The 21,675-nt window shown below is 38.6% G+C and overlaps 3 protein-coding genes across 5 annotated transcripts in view; 2 read left to right on the top strand and 1 right to left on the bottom strand.

Annotated features, from left to right (window-relative positions):
* LOC134811260 (dolichyl-diphosphooligosaccharide--protein glycosyltransferase subunit 2-like) overlaps positions 1-10,154 on the top strand; it is a 29,679-nt gene extending 19,525 nt beyond the window's left edge. Inside the window, exon 2 of the mRNA XM_063818032.1 lies at positions 7,742-10,154. Within this exon, the coding sequence (XP_063674102.1) occupies positions 7,743-9,548 (1,806 nt within the window). The 5' untranslated portion in view covers position 7,742 and the 3' untranslated portion in view covers positions 9,549-10,154. The remainder of the gene's footprint in view (positions 1-7,741) is intronic.
* A 247-nt stretch (positions 10,155-10,401) lies between these two features.
* Positions 10,402-16,591, top strand: LOC134811263 (glucosidase 2 subunit beta-like). 3 transcript variants are annotated; one of them, XM_063818037.1, is made up of 8 exons: positions 10,402-10,497; positions 10,690-10,831; positions 11,058-11,210; positions 11,390-11,489; positions 11,968-12,166; positions 12,292-12,579; positions 12,778-13,258; positions 16,264-16,591. In XM_063818037.1, exons 1-8 carry the CDS (start codon positions 10,402-10,404, stop codon positions 16,389-16,391), a joined length of 1,587 nt encoding a protein of 528 aa, XP_063674107.1. In that variant the 3' UTR covers positions 16,392-16,591. The 3 variants fall into 3 exon arrangements, with proteins under 3 accessions (XP_063674107.1, XP_063674106.1, XP_063674108.1); XM_063818036.1 differs by having other exon boundaries at positions 12,778-13,254; positions 16,260-16,591; XM_063818038.1 differs by having other exon boundaries at positions 12,778-13,141; positions 16,260-16,591.
* A 3,709-nt stretch (positions 16,592-20,300) lies between these two features.
* LOC134826735 (craniofacial development protein 2-like) lies at positions 20,301-21,230 on the bottom strand. The gene has a single exon (XM_063839226.1). It carries the CDS (start codon positions 21,228-21,230, stop codon positions 20,301-20,303), a length of 930 nt encoding a protein of 309 aa, XP_063695296.1.
* Between the last annotated feature and the right edge of the window lie 445 nt (positions 21,231-21,675).

Genomic DNA, 21,675 nt, shown 5'->3' on the forward strand with positions numbered 1-21,675 from the left:
TACCTACCCTGTTTGTAATCTAAAGTCTTACTAATTACATTACGCCTCTCTATTTGGAGTGACTTCTCAGAGGAATTGATATTTTACATTGTCTAACCTGTATAGCTGTATTTCATTGAACTTTGCTTTTGGTTCTAACTTATTGAGATTTGAGAATTGAGAAAGTACAATGTATGTTTTATTTCTATTCATCTTAAATTTCTTTCTGCTGAACACTGCACGAAAAGAAATATTATTCTTCAATTGGAATCCAATACCAGAAGTGTTAATTGTGCGAACCTATTAATTACAAGTATAGTAATATGTAATAGTATGGCACCAGTTCTGTAAAACATTGAAATGCAATTTGGTTCTGTCATGTGTCAAAATGTACACAGTACAGTTATTGAGTTCTTAGTTGCATAAACGGATGTTGTATCACGTCGTGACCCCCATTGTCGTTTCAGTTTCACTAAGTGTGGAGTTTCTTATACGATCAACGATACAGGGAGAGTCGTGCGCGGCGGGTCATATATAGAACTTATGACAACTTTTGTTATAATTATTATGACAACTTTTGTTATAATTATCCAGCTTTCTAGTTTATTATATTGCTCGCTCGACCTTGACGGATGTTACTCATCTAAATTTCTTCGAAGTAGTTCACCTAACCATGTGCTTTCGCGCCGCTGCGGGCGCGCTTGTTTCACAAGACACAAGTTTACCGCCGTGAGGCGGGCGCGCGCTACTGCAAGGGCTCTGGATAGAGCAATCGAAGTAGCGCGCGCCGCTTCCTTCTCGAAATGTTAGCTATAGCCCGATGCAAATGCTACTCCATTAACAATGGACAATTAGCTCGACCGCGCTCATTTCGGCTTTCACGCGCGCGACAGCAGCAGTTAGCAACAGTTTCTTTGCACTTTAGTCTCCTCGTAGGTTTATAACCTACCAAGAAGCGCGCCGAATTGGAACAAATATTTTACGAGTATCACCCGTTAATAGTCTCCCTGTGGTATAATATGCGTCGGATCATGATGCGTTGGTACACACATTGTTGTATTGTGTATGTTGTAGCGCAGCGCAAATATGCACTACTGGGGTTTGGGCCACGCCGAGCTATTAAAAAACTGTTTACATTAAAATATTCAAAACCCCTAAACACTAAAAGAAATCAAGTCATCCTAAAATGGTGATCAGTACAGATCAAGACAGCTAAAATAAAAATTTGTTTCTCCAAGTAACTCTATCATCGGCTAATATCTTAAGCTTATTAAAATCATTCACGCCGAGCTTGCTGTGCACTGTGAAGGATTGACATCTGCATCGTGAATCAAAATCAATATATGCACTTAGCGTGAGTAGCTTTTGTTTTCACCTATGACCTAACCATGTTGCATGTGCTTTTGCGCCACTGCGGGCGCGCTTATTTCACAAGCGCAAGGGCTCTAGATAGAGCAAGCTTCTGTCTATGTGCCTCAAAAATGATTTATTAAACGATTCCCCTGTCAATTTTGGTTAACTCACGTTATCTTGAAATATTTTTAATTTCATACATAATAAATTTGTAGCGCTATTCACTATTGGGCCGCGCCGCGCATTAAATAATATTTTTCGCAACCTGCTGCAAAGGATTAAGTCATCGTGACTCAAATATTAAATTTGATGTGATTTGAGTAATCATAACCTGCGCCATTGCACAATTAATTAAATGCACATTGGCCATACAATTAAACAATTTTTTCGCGCACTTCATTTTGGTAGTTTGACCGTGGGCAAACTTTGCCATTTACAATGTATCTTGTATGTAATAAGAACTAATTTAAATGTATCAAATATAATTTTGGTTTAACTTTAAATTATTTTAAAATTAAAATTTTAGGCGCGCCTCGCATATTTATGACAAGTTACACTGTACTATAAAAATGGAGCGCTTAAAAAATACTGTCATATTTTCACAAGAACAGGTTTCACCACTGTTTTTACCCGTGATCTTCTGGATACCCGCAAAGAATGGTGACTAGCTGCCGTGGATATAATCCATCATTCGGCTGTCTAGATCTGTATAGTACCTGTGTTGTGCCCGAATATGAAGTTATTTTTGTCTAGGAGCAGCCCACTGTTCTTTATCTTGGTGATTATACCGAGTATCTTCAAGGTCTCCTTGCTGTTACCTGTAGTTTTGCATAGTATAGGAGATTTGCATAGTATAGGAGATTTGTCTCAATGGTATCAATGCAGACCTTTTGTTTGTATCTTATTATGTCGGACTGCATGTAATGGGCCAGATCTTTGAATTGTGGCTGCGTTAGGTCAATCATTCTAGTTCCGTGAGACTTATTTTCTTTCCAAAGGAGGTACTTTTTAAGTGACATGATCGAAGCATGAAAGCTTGGTATTAGATGCTTTCATCAACTTGGTAGAGGGTAGCTGAAAGATTGTCACCTTGTGCGAGTATTTTGCACGTGAATTTAACTGAGACGGCTTCGAGTTGCACATCCAGTGGTGGGAGGTGGAGAGCAAGTTCGGTTAATTCCCTTTGTGGGTTCAAGACTGATCCAGATATATTTAGGATTACTTTATTCCAGAAGCTTTTAAATTGATTGAGACACTTGTGAAGCCAAATAGGTGCTGCATAGAACAGTTTAGTAAGGATTATTGTCTTAAGGAGGAGAGAGAGGCTGTAAACATTAAGACCGTAGTTGCGATTAGTTGATTTTGTTATTAAACCCCACTTTCTTTTGCATTCTTCAAGCTTTTGAGACACATGTTTCTTGAAATTGAGGTCTTCATCTACTATTACCCCAAGGACCTTCGTGCTTTGAACGTAGTTGATGCTTTTACCATTAAAATCAAATCAACCAAGCTCTGTGCACGGGATGCTTCCTGGAAGAATCCAGTTCTTTTAGCGGGGCACCCTACCTAAAGCCAAATTGAGATATAATAATCATATTCCTAGAGAAATAATCAGAAATCGAATACCAATCAAATAATATGATATATATGAGTAGTAACCATATTTACTATGCAAAATGCCCCAACCACATAGTGTAAATTTATATAGAATTCAAATTCCATATCATCATTAAACCTCAATACCTAGTCAATATAATAGCCCAAGCAAAATTAAATAACTTCTTATATACCTTACTGTCATACTACAAATTAATTAAACATTTGAAATCTGTTGACCAGAGAATAAATTTCTAAGCCTAATGCAAGTGAAATAATTTAGATGCAATAATGAATGCCTAATGTGAGTATCATTTGTCAATGTCCTTGTAAAAAAGTCTGTACAAGAGATATGAGTAACTAATATAGAAGAAAAAACAGGAAGTTGTCGTCTGTTGTAAAATAAATAAAATATCTAGAATATAAATTAGAATATAAAATAACATTCAGTCAATGTGTCGTCAATAAACTGTACAATTATCAAATGTTAAAACTGGGTGATACAGTCACCAAAAAAAAATACTAAGTATGATAAGTTAATAAATTAAATGTGGTCTATAAAACTACCACTAAGTATAATAGGTCAATAAATTAAAAGTGGTTTATAAAACTACCACTGTGGGAACCCCTTCTCCAGTTAAAGCATGTCAGTCATGTGCAAAATCAATCAGAATGGTAAGGTGGTAAAAAAGGGAATATCTTTTCGATACATCAATTATATATGCCTCAGATTTAAAAGAATTAGAAGTTACTTAGTTATCGGCGACTATGATTGCAGTGTAAAATTTGTCATATGAATTGTCGACGGTATAATTAGGGTCTGTTGTTATAGATGATAGTAGCTGTTTCTTATACGAATCACTAAAGCTTTTAACATTGGGCAGATTTCGTAGATCTGTTGGAACATTATTCCAACATTTTGCCCCCAAGTATTGAAAGTTTTTATGTGATGTTGATCTATTGACATAAAGGTTGCAGCTTTCGCCGCTCCTACTACCTCCTGATATGTAACTAAATTTGTTCATAAAGTTTGTAGGACAATTGTCATGGATGATTCTAAACATATAATTTGACAGATGGAGTTGTCGTCTAAGATGGAGTGGTAACCATTTCATGTCTCTATAAACATTAAGGCTGCTCTCTGTTTTTGGAACGTTGAGAGCTATTTTGGCTACCTTTTTGTACAGAGTGTCAAGTTCAGCAAGTTTTGTCTTGCCAGCTCTACAATAGATCGTGTCTAAATAATCGAATTGTGGCAACATGAGTGCATTGGCAAACATTTTCCTATACTTAATGGATAGCAGTGCTTTACTTCTATACATGGCACCAATTCTCTTCATGACCTTCCTAATAATATAATCTACATGGCTTTTGAAGTTTAATTTACTATCTAGAATGAGGCCAAGATATTTTGTCTCTTTGCACTCCTTGATTGTGAAAGTTACCTCATTACAATCAATGGTTATTTCATCATGTTGGTCAACAGAATCAAACAATAGGAATTCAGTCTTCTTTTCATTGAGTGATAATTTATTAACACTGAGCCATTTAAAGATTGTCATAAGTTCTATTTTCATGTTTATAAATGTGCTTCTGCAGGTTTGATCAAAGAATAGTGCACCATCATCTGCAAATAGAAAGGGCTTAGATAGGTTACAGGCATAAATGATGTCATTTATGAAGATACTAAATAATATAGGCCCAATGATGCTTCCTTGTGGTACACCACTCAGAACTTCTAAAAATGAGCTTAGATTGCCATTGATCCTAGTGCATTGATATCTACAAGATAAGAAGTTCTTAAACCAGGTTAAAGCAATGCCACCAATTCCATAATATGCCAATTTTTGAAGCAATATTTCATGATTCACTGTGTCAAAGGCCTTCTTAAGATCAAGAAAGATGATTCCTGGTTTATAAGACTTAGATTTACTCATATATATTTCGTCCATCAGATCGTACATCAGATAAGTTGTGGAGTGATTTTTCCGAAAGCCATATTGATGCCGGATGAAAAGTTTGTTCTCTTCCATGTAATCAGTGAGTTGCTTGCCGACAAAGTATTCTATAAGTTTTCCTACAAGTGGAAGGATGGATATTGGCCTGTAATTATTAGGATCATCTTTCATTCCTGCCTTATGGATGGGAGTTACTCTAGCTTTTTTACAAAGGGTTGGTACAACACCTGTATTAAGGCTCAGATTGACAATGTGGGTCAGTGGCTCAACTATGTGTGGTACAGCTTGCTTAAGTAAAAATAGAGGCACATTGTCATATGAGGCCTTGTCATTCTTGAGCGTTTCGACATACATTAGGATATCAGTTTCATTTATTTCTTGGAATCTATCAAATGAGATATTAGAAGTTCTAGGAGGTAAAAAATCAGTAAAACTAACTCTTTCAATATTGGGGGCCTGATTTTGTAATCTTGATCCAACATTTGCAAAATGAAAGTTAAATAGCTCAGGATCATTCTCATTGATAGTTTGACAATTAGTTGTACCAGGGGTCATATTTGATGCCAGTTTGATAGTTTTCCATATCCCTTTAAGATCATTCTTGGCACTTTTAACTTGTAGATCATCGATTACATTAGCCTTTTTGCAGGTTTTAGCTAATTTATTTCTAATATTTCTCTGAATCTTGTAGCAATCCCAGGCCTCATTACACTTTATACATTTGCTACATGTACCACATTTATTGCAATTTCCATTGTCTCTCTTATCCTTCTTTTTACGGAATTTCTTTAGAAGAAAATGTGTATGATTAATGGCATATAAAAGTTCAGTAGAAGGTTTATGTATGAACTTTTCATGCCTTTCTATGGTCTTGCAAGGGAAGAAGGTTGCATATGCCTGTTCAATATGATGACAAAGGCCAGCTGTGATAGCTTCAACATCTGTACTTTCCAATAGTGGACTGTAATCAGAACAGGTGTCTAGATAGTCTAAGAATTGTTTAACATTACGTTTACAATGATTTCTAATTTTTAACCTTCTCAAATTTAGGAGCTATAGGTACTTTACAATCTATCTCACACATAATAGCTTGATGATCTCCAATACGTTCATCAAGAACAGAAGATTGGACAAAATCTGCATAACAGTTAGTGAATATTACATCAATAGTAGTCTGGGTAACATTGTCTCCACGTTTAGCAACTCTAGTTATCCCTTGAATGGTTTGAACTAGATTGTAACATCTCAAGGTCATATCTAATTTTTTGTACTGGGTGGATGAGATATTATTCTGGTCAATGTTTATATCCCCAATCCAGATAACCTTTTTCCCATTCAATTTTTTCATGCAAAAATGAATGTATTCAATAAAGTTATCAACACTGCAATAATTTCCAGAGCGATAGAAGCAGCAAACATTGATCTTGCTATTCTTAAGCTTCACCCATAATGCTTCAATGTTATCAAGCTTACTATCCATAACTAATTCTGTGTAAGCTAGTTTTTTGTTTATCATTAAGCCACAACCACCCCTAGAACTGTTTGGCCTGTCGCATCGCATAAGGTTGAAGGAGGAAGGAATATTTATGGTGTCTGTGTCAATAGTATCATTAAGATTCATCTCATTTAGGGAAAGTATGTCTAATTTATGATCTCTAATAAGTTGGGAAAGTTCATTACTTTTAGCTAAATTGAGAAGCCCTCCTTGAATGTTACAATGACCAATGCAGAGGTTGTGAAACCTATCAGCTGCATTATTAAAATTTGTCATCTTGTGAATCTTATTAATTCACAATGGAATGAATAAAAGTTGTAAAGTTGTGTTTAAACTAAAAAACAGAATAAAAGCAGGTTGTATTTGTCTGGATGTCGTACTGTAAAAATAAAACTGATGGTAGGAGTGTTATGTCAGTATTCAGCAGTATTCTAATGGTGTGCATGATACTTCAAGTGCCTTGCTAATTTAACTATGCCATAATCATTGAGATGGACATTATCCTCTCCATAACTACTAAAAAATGACGATTTTCTAAAGCCTTTCTTTAAATCACTAAACAAGAAACGATTTGTCTCGTTTTATAGCCTCCGTTTTATTTGTATCACAGTTCACTACTAGCTTGTTCTTGATGCACCACTTGCTGAGGTGGTCACAAACCATCTGCATTTTTTCATGGCATCCGGAGTTGTTCTAGAAGGAAATCATAAGTGTACCGTCTTCAGCAAATTTGTAGCAGCTTAGATATATTTTTACCTCTTCCGGGGTGTTGTGTGTCATGTCTGCTATAATATATAGGATGAAGAGGAGAGGTGAGAGTGCAGCCCCCTGAGGTAGTCCAAATTAGCGTGATTGGTTGATACTATATTAGTTTTAAGGGATCCTTTACGGTTAGACTGTTAGAAATGTAAAATTTGACGGATATAAGAAATAAAAATATTGAACTAAAATTTAGGGTATTATTGATCTTTTGCGTTTTGTCAGGACCCTTCATCATTTGACCTTCAATCTTAGTTTTCTAATCATTTGGCTGAATCGAGGAGACAATACATGACTGTGTAACTTCGCAGAGATATTGATTGATTGGAAGCTCACTCTAGCTCTATACATTATCACATTTGGGAATTAGACCTGAAACTCTTTCTCCAATTCATAACATATTTAATGTTAGTTTTCATCAAGACATATCAGGGCATTTTAATATTGTTTGAAATTATTTGAATTTTATTCCAAAATTTTATTCCATATTTTTTATTCCAAAATACTTAAATATTCATTGTGATGGAATGTGTCAAATTCCAGCCAAAAAGCTTTAATTAGCAGGTGTTAAATACATTTTGGTAAACTGTTTTACTTTCAGGATGAGGGTCCTAGTAACACTTTGTGTATTGGCTTTGGCATGCTCCTTGTCACCATCTGACAGGGGAAAGATCTCTTCCGAATTCAACCTGCCTATCGATTCTCTGAAATCTGCATACCAAGTAACAGTTGCAAGAAACATTTTACAACTTCCTCTTCTGGAGTCAAGTTGTGAATTTGTTGCTAACAATGCTCAACTGGTTTTGGCTGACCTTTACTTTGCCAGTCATATATCAAAGATTCAGGGTTGTCAGGTAAGCATCGATGGTATTGAAGAGTATTTGAATTCAGAGATTGCTGGAGAAGGAGCAAGTATGAATACCTTATTCAAAGCAGTAACATCATTGTCTAACTTTGGGATGACTATTGATGCTTCTGTTAATGATAAAATTGCTGCCAAAGTTAAGGATGAGGATACTGTGACAGCTCATTCTCTTGCTTACTTAGCTGCTGCAGTGCTCCCAGGCGATGTTTCAAAAGATCTTGTGGACTCTATTGAAGATATTGCCCACCGTGCTGATACCATTGGTAATGCCATGTCATTTGAGGGAGGATTAATGGAGACAGCCTTGTTCTTGAAAGGAGCAGCTGTTTTGTCCCAAAAAGCTGGAAAAGCTGCTCTCACAGACCAAATGATCCAGAAGTTTGCTAATTACATAGTCAGTAACAAAGATAAGGCTGGTAAAAGTAATCTGTTCTATACACTAGTTGGTCTGGATGCTCTTTCCAGTGGATCCCTGGTCCCCACTCATCTAGTTGTTCTGGATAATTCTGCTGTCATCTCAGAAGGTCTAAGAACCCTGAAAGTGTCTCTTGTCAACCCTCTGGGAGTAACTGTTAAAGATTCCACAGCTAAGATAGTGTCTGCTAAAGGTGCCGGAGGTGAAGCTATCTTCCCTGCCGGTCCTATGTCGGGAGGAGACGGCATGTTCGAGATCTCTGCATCAGACCTTACAAGAGGAGTATTCTCAGCAGAACTTGGTTTTGAGCTTCCCTCAGGATACCTTGCTCCAGATAATAGTGTTGTTAAAGTAAAATGTGTTCTGCCAGTTGCGCTTACAGATGCTGCTTTCAAACTGATTGATGTTGATGATAACCGTGTCCTGACTAACAGTGATCCTTCAAAAGGTGTAGTTTCGGGGAAGGCAGATCTGTCCACCAGACTGATATTTGATTTCACTCTAAAGGACGGAGCAGGAGAAGTAACCCTCCACCAAGTCTTTGTGAGGTTCACCAACACCAAAACCAAGCAACATGTCTACTTCATCGCTCAAGCTGACCTGAAAAAGAAGTACACAATTGATCTGAACTTCAGATCAGCTGCTGCCAAATCCTTTGGCTCCATTGCAGGAAAATACAGTGTTGATCTGATCGTTGGTGATGCTACTTTGCCTGCAGCTATGGTTGTGGATATTGCAGTGCTGAATCTGGAGATACCGGACAGCAAAGAAGCTGCTACTGATATTTCTAAACAAGCCAAACCTGAGATCACTCATCTGTTCAAGCAGCCAGAGAAGAGACCCCCCCAAGCTATCTCCATGGTGTTCACAGGATGTGTCCTCCTCCCAGCTCTCGTCCTCCTCGTCGTGTGGGCTAAACTTGGAGCTAATATCTCAAACATGACCTTCTCCCTATCTGCTATTGGCTTCCACGGAGGTCTTCTGTCCATCATTGGTATCTACATCAACTTCTTCCTTGGTGTCAACATGTTCACTACCGTAAAGTATCTGGCCGGAGTTGCTATAGTCACATTCTTGTGTGGCCAGCGCCTCCTTAGTAGCATTGCTGCTGCTAAAAAGGCTAAATAACATTATGAGAAGATAGGAGCACTTCCAATTAATATTATAAAATTATTTTGCTTTTATTAACTTATGCACACCGTGGTGATTCGGTGTTTTGACAATGTTATGCTGTTTTTAGAGAGAAGATCTGCACCTGGCCTCTAAGTTAAGAAGTATTAGTTTAACATAAATCAGATCATAGTACCATGCCTGATGTTAAATTATTATTTTTCAAATAAGCTGACCAGCTTACCAGCTGACCACCAGTGTAATTGCATATTTTAATATGTTTATATTATCAAGGGGATATTCAGTAAGTTTATTTTGTTTATTGACTTTAAGGAAAGGTTACATTTTGAGTGTTTGAGTTCTTTGTGTACAGTAATGAAGCAACGAGTGATCCTTATTTTTTGATTTACTATGTTACAAGGTACATTTCCCTTTACATATCTTCTGGCTTCATTTCGCACGTTGATGTCCGTGATATATATCGTGGAGAGACAGAGAATGTTTCGAGAAGTTTGGCTTTAACATCAGCTCATAGCTTTTTTAGAGTTGGTTTACGGTTGTGATATTTATTGTACATCATATGTATGCTTTGCATTTGTTCGTTGGCTAAGTTTATATAACAAATTCTGACTTTTATTGTTTTGGAAACTCTGAAAATTTCAAGTTGACTACAAATAAATAATGTATTTGATATCACATATCAGTCATCATCATAAGCTGAAGTTATTAATAGGTAAGTTAAGAGAAAACCATGAAACATAAAAATATTTTCACAAAGTTAACAATTTAACACTAACGACCATGTCTAACACTAACCACCATTCTAACACTAACCACCATTCTAACACTAACCACCATGTCTCACAGCAGGATGTTAGTGTTACTCTTAGCTCTATTGCTGGGTACAGTGTGCTGTATTCCTAGAGGTGCTGATCCTAAGAAAGCTAACCTTTACACAGGATCTCAGGTGGGGCCAAGTTATTTACCAGCCTTTAGTTTACAATCTAATCCTATTTAATAGTTTTAGATATATTATTAGCGATCACCTCTTGTAGTTTATCTTACCGACTTTTGACTTACCAGACCTTTTATTTGAGATCTACTTTCTTTCTGCTTGTTAGTTGTTTCATTCCTATTTTCTAATTATTACCTGTATCAGTTCCACTGCGGTGACGGTAGTCAGAGTTTCCCTATGGAGTATGTAAATGATGACTATTGTGACTGTAACGACGGATCTGATGAGCCCGGGACAGCTGCGTGTAGTAACGGGTCTTTCTACTGTGTCAATAAACACTTCAAAGGTAACTACATATTATACGCACTACTTTATTTAGTTTTATATAAATCTGGTCCTGATAGTATGAAATCATGTTTCTGAACTCTAACATAATTAAATATTGATATGGCGACATCCATGTGTAGAATTTGATTGTAATCTATTCTATCCATCTCATAATTTTTCAATCGTTCTCAAAAAGATGTTTAAAATTCATATTCGATAATTCCCACATTCCTCCGCACGCGCAGGTCAGTTAATAAGTTCGTCACGTGTTGATGACGGTATCTGTGATTGTTGTGATGGGTCGGACGAGATGGGTGGGCAGTGTTCTAATAACTGTAAAGAGTTGGGGACACACACTGCTGAGGCGGCTAAGAAGATTAGACGCGAACAAGCCATCGGTTAGTGCTCCAAAGTATACTTTACCTCTGTGCTACTGTTCTTATAGAACTATAATACCCGTCATGTGATGCTACATCATTTTATCAAGGATATTAAGAGCCAAACACAAATCAGGTTATAGGTACCTGGTACGTTATTCATCCCCAACCATTCTTCATACAATATATACACTCTCTAGGATTCCAGACCAGACTAGCGTACGTTACAGACGGAAAGACTGCTAAGGCACGCCGTGATCAGGACATCTCAGTTTTCGCTACAGAAGAAGAAACATTAAGGTACCTCTTAATACCTAATTTACAACTTTGTGCAGTTCAAAGTAAACGTTTAAGTACCAGATTCTTTAACTTTAATGATTTAAGTTTAGTTTTATCATTAATGAGACAACTTATTTAATGATAAATATTCAATACTTATTAAATAATAAATATTCATAGTATTTGTGGTATTTGTCGATGCTGCCGGTTTTCATTCTATATTACATACTTTATTAGCTTTATAGTAATGGTTGCATGTTAAAACTTCAACATTGCTATTTCAAACTAGATTACCATCTCATACTAATGCCCTCGAAAATAATGTCATGATTTACCTCCCACCCTACGTTGATGGACCATATATTGAATATACTTAACTTCAGCACTCCTCACTCCTCAGTCTTCTTGCACAGTACTAAGTTTACCCTTACTATAGTTAACAGCTGGATAACTGGACAGTTTACAATATTTACTTTTATATAACTCCTTCTCCCTGTAGAGCTGAACTTGAGGAGCGTCAAGCGTACAAAGAGCAAGTAGAAGGCCCTGCCAAGGAAGCAAAGGAGACAGCTAAAGCAGCTTTGGAGAAAGTGGAGGCTGAGAAAAGAGAAGCTGGCAAGGAGAAGAATAGAGCTGCTGCTGAGTTGGAGTTGGGGAGGATTGATAAGGATAATAATGGGGAGATATCTGCTGATGAGGTATGTGACATTCTTCTAATAACTTCATATTTTAATATTTGCTTTAATTCTTATCTTGGATTTAAACAAGCCATTTATTGTAGTCGGCCTAGCTTTTGACCTTGCTGACTAATGTTTGGTTTCAGTTGTTGGATTACGGAAAGTCAGAAGATTCTCTTCTGCCGTACGAGGAAGTAGCTGAAATGGTGGAGGGAGGAGAAATAGAAACAGCAACAATTGTTGACATGATACAGACTCAAATACAGAACAAGAGAGAGGAGCAGGAGCGTTTTGATGCAGAGGAGAAGAAGAAAGAAGAGAAGAGGGCGAAGAAGCCCAGACTGAGGGATATTGTTCCTACTCCCGCTCCTGACGAGAATTCAGATGAAGAGCTGTGGGGAGAGGACGGGAAGATAATAGAGAAAGCACCTCTGGTATGTAATTAACTTTAACACACCTCTGGTATGTAATTAACTCTAACACACCTCTGGTATGTAACTTAGCTCTGGTATGTAACGAGATTTAGTTATAAGACCCATCTGGAAGATTTAACGGCTTTATGCTGTACCGTAACAAATGTTCACATATGTTGACTGAAGGTATAGACATCTCGTTAAAGCCTCACTTTTCAGGACGAGTTTGATGTAGATTTAGACGATTTAGGGGATTCAGAGGACGATTACGAGGAGATGGAGGACGAAGAAGAGGACGAATCACAAGATCCAGCTCCAATCCGCAACACTGTAGAATACGACCCTGAAACTCAGAAACTAATTGAAGTGTTTAATGAGGCTGAGTCCCTGTACAACGAGGCAAAGTCACGTCACGACGGTGCCAAGCGGCAACTGGAGGACGTACAGAAACTCAGTAACCTCGACTTTGGTTCTGATGAGGAGTTCTTTGTTTTGAAAGGACAGTGTTTCGAGCTGCGAGACGATCAGTACAAGTATAAGTTGTGTCCGTTTGATCGCAGTGACCAGGATGGTACTAATATTGGTAAATGGGACTCCTGGGAGAAGGGGGCTGATGGGGTGAACAAGTATAATGTAATGATGTATACTAAGGGGAATAGTTGCTGGCAGGGGCCTCAGAGATCCACTAGAGTTGATGCAAGTTAACTACTGAGTATCTTTATTTTCATTTAATATGCAATATGCATACATATATTGTATAATTAATCAGTGTACAATAAATTAACTGGTTTTTGTTCCTAATAACGGATGAAAGTACACCACAACTTAGCTACACTATTTATAACAGCACTAAGTACACCACAACTTAGCTACACTATTTCTAACAGCACTAAGTATACCACAACTTAACTACACTATTTATAACAGCACTAAGTACACCACAACTTAACTACACTATTTATAACAGCACTAAGTACACCACAACTTAACTACACTATTTCTAACAGCACTAAGTACACCACAACTTAACTACACTATTTCTAACAGCACTAAGTACACAACAACTTAGCTACACTATTTCTAACAGCACTAAGTACACAACAACTTAACTACACTATTTCTAACAGCACTAAGTACACCACAACTTAGCTACACTATTTCTAACAGCACTAAGTACACAACAACTTAGCTACACTATTTCTAACAGCACTAAGTACACCACAACTTAGCTACACTATTTCTAACAGCACTAAGTAAACCACAACTTAACTACACTATTTCTAACAGCACTAAGTACACCACAACTTAGCTACACTATTTCTAACAGCACTAAGTACACCACAACTTAGCTACACTATTTCTAACAGCACTAAGTACACCACAACTTAGCTACACTATTTCTAACAGCACTAAGTACACCACAACTTAGCTACACTATTTCTAACAGCACTAAGTACACCACAACTTAGCTACACTATTTCTAACAGCACTAAGTACACCACAACTTAGCTACACTATTTCTAACAGCACTAAGTACACCACAACTTAGCTACACTATTTCTAACAGCACTAAGTACACCACAACTTAGCTACACTATTTCTAACAGCACTAAGTACACCACAACTTAGCTACACTATTTCTAACAGCACTAAGTACACCACAACTTAGCTACACTATTTCTAACAGCACTAAGTACACCACAACTTAGCTACACTATTTCTAACAGCACTAAGTACACCACAACTTAACTACACTATTTCTAACAGCACTAAGTACACCACAACTTAGCTACACTATTTCTAACAGCACTAAGTACACCACAACTTAGCTACACTATTTCTAACAGCACTAAGTACACCACAACTTAACTACACTATTTCTAACAGCACTAAGTACACCACAACTTAACTACACTATTTCTAACAGCACTAAGTACACAACAACTTAGCTACACTATTTCTAACAGCACTAAGTACACCACAACTTAGCTACACTATTTCTAACAGCACTAAGTACACCACAACTTAGCTACACTATTTCTAACAGCACTAAGTACACCACAACTTAGCTACACTATTTCTAACAGCACTAAGTACACCACAACTTAGCTACACTATTTCTAACAGCACTAAGTACACCACAACTTAGCTACACTATTTCTAACAGCACTAAGTACACCACAACTTAACTACACTATTTCTAACAGCACTAAGTACACCACAACTTAGCTACACTATTTCTAACAGCACTAAGTACACCACAACTTAACTACACTATTTCTAACAGCACTAAGTACACCACAACTTAGCTACACTATTTCTAACAGCACTAAGTACACCACAACTTAACTACACTATTTATAACAGCACTAAGTACACCACAACTTAACTACACTATTTCTAACAGCACTAAGTACACCACAACTTAACTACACTATTTCTAACAGCACTAAGTACACCACAACTTAACTACACTATTTATAACAGCACTAAGTACACCACAACTTAACTACACTATTTCTAACAGCACTAAGTACACCACAACTTAACTACACTATTTCTAACAGCACTAAGTACACCACAACTTAACTACACTATTTCTAACAGCACTAAGTACACAACAACTTAACTACACTATTTCTAACAGCACTAAGTACACCACAACTTAGCTACACTATTTCTAACAGCACTAAGTACACAACAACTTAGCTACACTATTTCTAACAGCACTAAGTACACCACAACTTAGCTACACTATTTCTAACAGCACTAAGTAAACCACAACTTAACTACACTATTTCTAACAGCACTAAGTACACCACAACTTAGCTACACTATTTCTAACAGCACTAAGTACACCACAACTTAGCTACACTATTTCTAACAGCACTAAGTACACCACAACTTAGCTACACTATTTCTAACAGCACTAAGTACACCACAACTTAGCTACACTATTTCTAACAGCACTAAGTACACCACAACTTAGCTACACTATTTCTAACAGCACTAAGTACACCACAACTTAGCTACACTATTTCTAACAGCACTAAGTACACCACAACTTAGCTACACTATTTCTAACAGCACTAAGTACACCACAACTTAGCTACACTATTTCTAACAGCACTAAGTACACCACAACTTAGCTACACTATTTCTAACAGCACTAAGTACACCACAACTTAGCTACACTATTTCTAACAGCACTAAGTACACCACAACTTAGCTACACTATTTCTAACAGCACTAAGTACACCACAACTTAGCTACACTATTTCTAACAGCACTAAGTACACCACAACTTAGCTACACTATTTCTAACAGCACTAAGTACACCACAACTTAGCTACACTATTTCTAACAGCACTAAGTACACCACAACTTAGCTACACTATTTCTAACAGCACTAAGTACACCACAACTTAGCTACACTATTTCTAACAGCACTAAGTACACCACAACTTAGCTACACTATTTCTAACAGCACTAAGTACACCACAACTTAGCTACACTATTTCTAACAGCACTAAGTACACCACAACTTAGCTACACTATTTCTAACAGCACTAAGTACACCACAACTTAGCTACACTATTTCTAACAGCACTAAGTACACCACAACTTAGCTACACTATTTCTAACAGCACTAAGTACACCACAACTTAGCTACACTATTTCTAACAGCACTCTATCAACAGGTAGTGTGCGGACCTGAGAACCAGATCATGTCAGCTTCAGAGCCAGCTAAATGTGAGTATGCGTATGTCTTCGCTACACCTGCTGCATGCACCAAGGTGCAAGACGAAGACGAGATACATGACGAACTATGAGATGTCTTGAGAATGAGCAGTGCTAACAATGTGAGAGCTGTTTCAGTAGGAATGTTATTGTGGTTTTGGGTACCTTTTGTGCACATTGTTATTTTTTAGTCACTGCAAATGTCAGTTTGAGTTTGTTTTATACGGACGACTGAGTTTATAACTTCGGAAATAACTATTGGATATTTATTTGGTTATTTATACCCACTTTATTACATAGTTTTTGTATGAAACGAAATTGAAGATGATGATTGTTAAACAATTCCAAATAATTCTATAAAAGTATTGTTTGATATAAAATTATACATTTTGCCACCATTATAAAATGTCCTTTTTCAGTATATTGCATATTTTGTACAACTTCCGAGGACCTCAATATTGCTGGAATTATTCACGAATCATATTATATGCCACGCCGGCAATTTGATGATAGACGTCTAGTCTTCCTGGATTTAAAATAAAAAGAGTAAAATCGTGGCTTCAGAAAAGCTGTACTTAACTATGACTGTGTGGCCAGGTGGCTGTGATTAAATCATAAATACAAATTTCAAAACTTTTTCTGAAATTTGTAGATTAGAAGTTACAGGTTACTGCTGTCTCATAAAATAGTATTGTTTGCTCAACATGATATTTACAGTTGTATATATTCTCTCTTTACGGTACATGATTGCAATCTTCAGGAGCCCTCTGTCCGCACTCTTCACGAAAGTGATTCTGTCCGGACAATTCTGACCGGACAGTTTTTTTGGGCCGTCACAGTGTCAATGTTGGGTCTGCGTAAAACGCGGCGCGTTTTGCGTAAATAGGGATGTGGGTCTCACAACTAAATGCGCGGCGCATGGAAGTTTATGAGGTGGCAGAATTTGAGTAAATCGCCTATCATTCGTGTACGAATGGGAGTGGGTGTCCATTTACAGTAGCAATTGTTCACATCTCCACTACTGCTCCTCATGCAAGAGATAACCTAGGTCAATTTCATTGGATTCGTGCCCGATTTCAGAACTGGAAGGTTTTGAGGTTTCGCCTCAGCTAGGTGTTACAGCATCATGGTCTCTGTAGTTAAGACGCAGTTCAGCGATATTCAGGGTCTCGCTCAATGCGACAAATAAAAAAGACGTAATTAATCGATATTCTAGTTTGGGGTCGTTCACATATTACGTAATCAATAAAACACTGCCTTTCAGTTGTAGGAAAAGCAAAACTTTCAGTGTAAATTACAAGACAACACACTTGGTCACCAATGCTTGGTGTTAGACACCTAATTCTCTGAAATTGTCGTGATATTTCAACCCAAATACTTAGCCACACATGTGTCTTAACGTTTTAGGCCCCCACCTAACCATGATATATATTACCCTAACCTCGTCGAAACCTTAATCCATCGATGTGTAAAAACTTGTTTGAAATGGCAGGGGGGTAAAACGTCTGGTCCACCATCAACAGATTATAGATAACACTCTTTGTAACATATTATGCAAATCATCATAATTAACTATCATACAACATTAACTGTTATAAGAATTTAAAAGGTTAAATTCTCAAATCACAATCGACACTTGTATGGTTTATATTAGGAATCAGAAAGACTCTGTATCCCAGGAATCGACTATTTAGCTATCATTGCTCAATAATCGGTTTGGTATCGACGTTAAATACTTTGATTTTCCGACTTTAAAGCTGATTTAACAAACCAAGGAATTAATTTTACTTCTCTAAAATTATTACTTTTTTTTCAAACATTCCTGTCCATAGTGCAGAAAGTGGGAAATTTTGGAAGCATGTGGTGATGACTTACTTGACTTAAGGCGGCTTCAGCGTCCGAGTATTGATGCGCTGTCTCCATAGAACTCTATCCGCCATAAGTCCGCCCATTTCTCCAGTGTCGTTGAGACCCGTGTCAGCTCGTAGGCTATGCTACCAACATAAGTCATGGCTGGTCTCCCCTACTCCGCACCCCATGAGTTGGTTCCCTGAGTAGCAAGCGGTTTGCGACTAGTTCTGGGTGCTGGTGGATATGGCCTACTATTTTTAAAAAAGTTGCATCCTGCGCTCTTGGATCTTCATGGTTGCTCTCGGTAGGTTGCCATAGACTTCTTTGCTGGTTTTGCGCTGCTTCCAATCCACTTTTAGTGCCATCCTTAGCATTCTAGTGTAGCAGCCATCAATGCGTTTCTTCAATTGCTCTGTCAACGTCCACGTTTCAGAACCATAAAGAAGTATTGACTCCACAGTAGCAACAAATAGACGGATCTTTAGTCCTCTTCTAAGGTCAGACTTCCACATCTTCTTTAGCTTGTGGCAGGCTGCCCAAGCCTTAGCTTTTCTGACCCGCAGGTCCCTCTCTGTTGTTGCTATCCATGCTCCAAGGTAAACAAAGTCTGTCACCTTTTCCAGCTGGTTTCCAGAACAGCTATTAAGACTACTCGCCTCCTCTGTCATGTTCAGAGTCATGAACTTAGTTTTAGTGCCGTTCATGGCTAGCCCAACAATCAGTGCTGCTTTCTCAAGCCTGTCCAGGAGTAGTTTTGCCCCTTTAATGGTATCAGTGATAAGGGTAACATCATCTGCAAACTCGACGTCTGCGATCTTCTCGGCACCAATCCTTCTACTCCGTGCAGGCCTGAGAGTGAACCCAGAGTCCGAGTCATCATCGTCTATAGCCACTGTCATGATATAGTCAATCACGATAATGAACAAGTACGGGGCAAGAGTGTCTCCTTGCAGTACTCCAGCCAGGATATCAAAAATATCTGTTATACCATCGGCTGTAACTACTTTAGCCTTTGTGCTCGTATAGATACCCTCAATGAGCCGCACTATGGCTTCTGGTATGCCATATGCTTTCAATATCTTCATGAGCAAACCACTATGCACACTATCGAACGCCTTTTTGAAATCAATGAAAACCATGGTGGCCTTAAGGTTTTTGGCTCTACTACCCTCCATAATTCTTCGTAGAGCAAGAATGTGCGATGGTGTAGAGCGCCCAGGTCTAAAGCCATTCTGGTTGTCCCTTAAAACTTCCTCAAGACTTGGCTTCATCCTGTTTAGCAACATGTTGTTCAGAGTTTTACTGACTATCGATGTCAGAGATATTCCTCTGTAGTTGTCGGTCTTAGTGAGGTCCCCTTTCTTTGGCACAGGAACAATATTACTGAGCTTCTATTGATCGGGCAAGAGACCATCACATAGTGCATCGTTGCAGAACTTCAGGATGACGTCATCGATGTCCACCCTCTTCATCACTTCAGGTGAGATACCATCATCACCATAAGCTTTGCCTTCTACTATCTGCTTTTTGACAAGACGTAGTTCCTCAATGGTGAACGGGCCATCCTCTATATTCAGTGGAGGGTGTATATTCCTGATCGGAATACTATTGTCAGGGACTGTGGGTGGCTGTCCTAGTAACCCAGAGAAGTGCTTCCTCCAGTTCTCGAGACGTTCTGTTGAGCTGCCCCTTTCCACGAGTCCACAGCTGGGATTTGTCCTCCCTGAAATATCGTTGACAAGCTTCCAGCTTTCCTTGTTCTTACAACGATCAGCAGTATCCTCAACTTTCCTGATCTTTCCTTTCAGGATCTCCTCCTCTACCTCTTTGTAGCAGGCCTTTAAAAAATCCTTTTTAGTGGCGACTTCCTCTCTCTTCTCCTCACAAGGCTCCTGATGGTATTGGTCCTTGGCCAAGAACAGTCCCCTCCTTGCACTGTCCACTCTTGGGTCACTTGAGGGGTCATTCTGCTTTTGTCGAGTCTTCTTTGGCAGAAGGCTCTTGTTTGCCGCCTCAATAGCAACCATAAGCATCCCGTAGCTTTCAGTGGCCCCATCATCCTCCTCTACCAGGCCAGAGGATCTATTCCGAACTTCAATTGCATACTTTTTTAAAGCTCACCATCCGACTTCAGGGCACTATAATCATAGTTAACTTTTTCGGAGGCCTGTGTCCTTTCCTATAAAGCTAACTTTGATCTTACACACTACAACTCTGTGATCAGATCCCAACGACTGAAAAGTGTTGTAAACTTCAGTGTTCTTTAATGAGTTTTTCCACTTCCGCCGTATGAGGATATAGTCAATCTGACCTTTGTTAAGTGTCCCATCGGATAAGAAGGTCCACCTATTGTTGACCTTCTTTCTGAAGCGGATATTGGTAATTTCCATATCACACTCCAGGGCAGTGTCTCTCAGTAGCTCTCCATTCCGATTGGTACGAGTATGAAAGTACCAACGGGAATCTTCTTCACTCTCCTTTCCAAGCCGGGCGTTCATATCTCCCTCTGTGATCAGCAGGTGGTGCGCTGGCACATCGTTCATAGCCTGTCTAAGGGTGTTATGGAAATCCTCCGCTTCTTCAACTAATGCTGCCTCGGTAGGACTATAAGCAGTTATAGTTGTGAGTCTGGGATTCCCGTTGAAAGAGATAGTCAGCACCCTTGAGCCATAGGGTTTAATGAGGCTGATTGCGCTGTATGCTCTTCTAGTCAGCAGAAATCCCACTCCACCAGTGGCTGCTCCTGCTCCATTCCTCCATGCTGAAACATTTACCAAGCTAACCCCCTCCTTGAACTTTTCGATCTTGATCGGCTCCTGGTGGACAATCCTATGTTCTTGGATCCCAAGGATCTCCATGCCACTCTCCAGAAACTGACTCACGAGTTCAAGGCGCTTGTAACCTTCTCTAGCAGTTCGGACATTAAATGTCCCTACTAGAGCTACCTCACTACAAGAAACCAATGCATCCCCATCCTTTTTTTGGTGTTTTATGTTATTTTTTGTGCCGGGTGAAGGAGCCGGCATATCATCTGTCACCCCTCTCCTAGGGAGTTTTAGGGTGAGAGTCGAGAGAGTCATCATTCCCGATTCCGGTCCCCTCCGACATCTAAATCAGTGGTAGGGACTTTAACCCTAGTGTTATTATAAGACATCATCAAACTTTTCAATGGCTTGTGTCTCATGCGCAGTCCCCTGCACATCAGGCAAAGTGAGACACCTACTTAACGCCGGGCGCCACTTAAGCGTTAAATGACTTATCCATCTTGGCCACGTGAGTAACAACTTCCGCTAGTACACGTTTTGTTGCTACTAATCAGTGAGAGTGGGTTTTGTGATGATGTCCTGTCGTTGTATTATTTCTTCTTTCTTCACCAATTCCAATAAATGACTATACGCTTTTGTCCCAAAGCTTAGGGAGATTAGAGTGTGAGCCAAGGCTCCACTTTTACGGGAGCTAACCTTCCCCTGACTACCTCGTTACCCCAGGCATGGGGGGCCGATCCTGTTACCAGAGCGTGGTCCA

The sequence above is a fragment of the Bolinopsis microptera genome, chromosome 2 (assembly GCF_026151205.1).
Source record: "Bolinopsis microptera isolate Bmic1 chromosome 2, MBARI_Bmic_1.0, whole genome shotgun sequence".
NCBI classification, from domain to species: Eukaryota; Metazoa; Ctenophora; class Tentaculata; order Lobata; family Bolinopsidae; genus Bolinopsis; species Bolinopsis microptera.

What these genes read in the sequence shown, in the direction of transcription:
- LOC134811263 (XM_063818037.1), top strand. Translation starts at nt 10,402, where the DNA reads ATGTTAGTGTTACTCTTAGCTCTATTGCTGGGTACAGTGTGCTGTATT. An exon ending in ACCTTTACACAGGATCTCAG is followed by an intron (nt 10,498 to 10,689) that starts GTGGGGCCAAGT and finishes TACCTGTATCAG; the next exon opens with TTCCACTGCGGTGACGGTAG. An exon ending in TAATAGAGAAAGCACCTCTG is followed by an intron (nt 12,580 to 12,777) that starts GTATGTAATTAA and finishes CTCACTTTTCAG; the next exon opens with GACGAGTTTGATGTAGATTT.
- LOC134826735 (XM_063839226.1), bottom strand. Translation starts at nt 21,230, where the DNA reads ATGACTCTCTCGACTCTCACCCTAAAACTCCCTAGGAGAGGGGTGACA.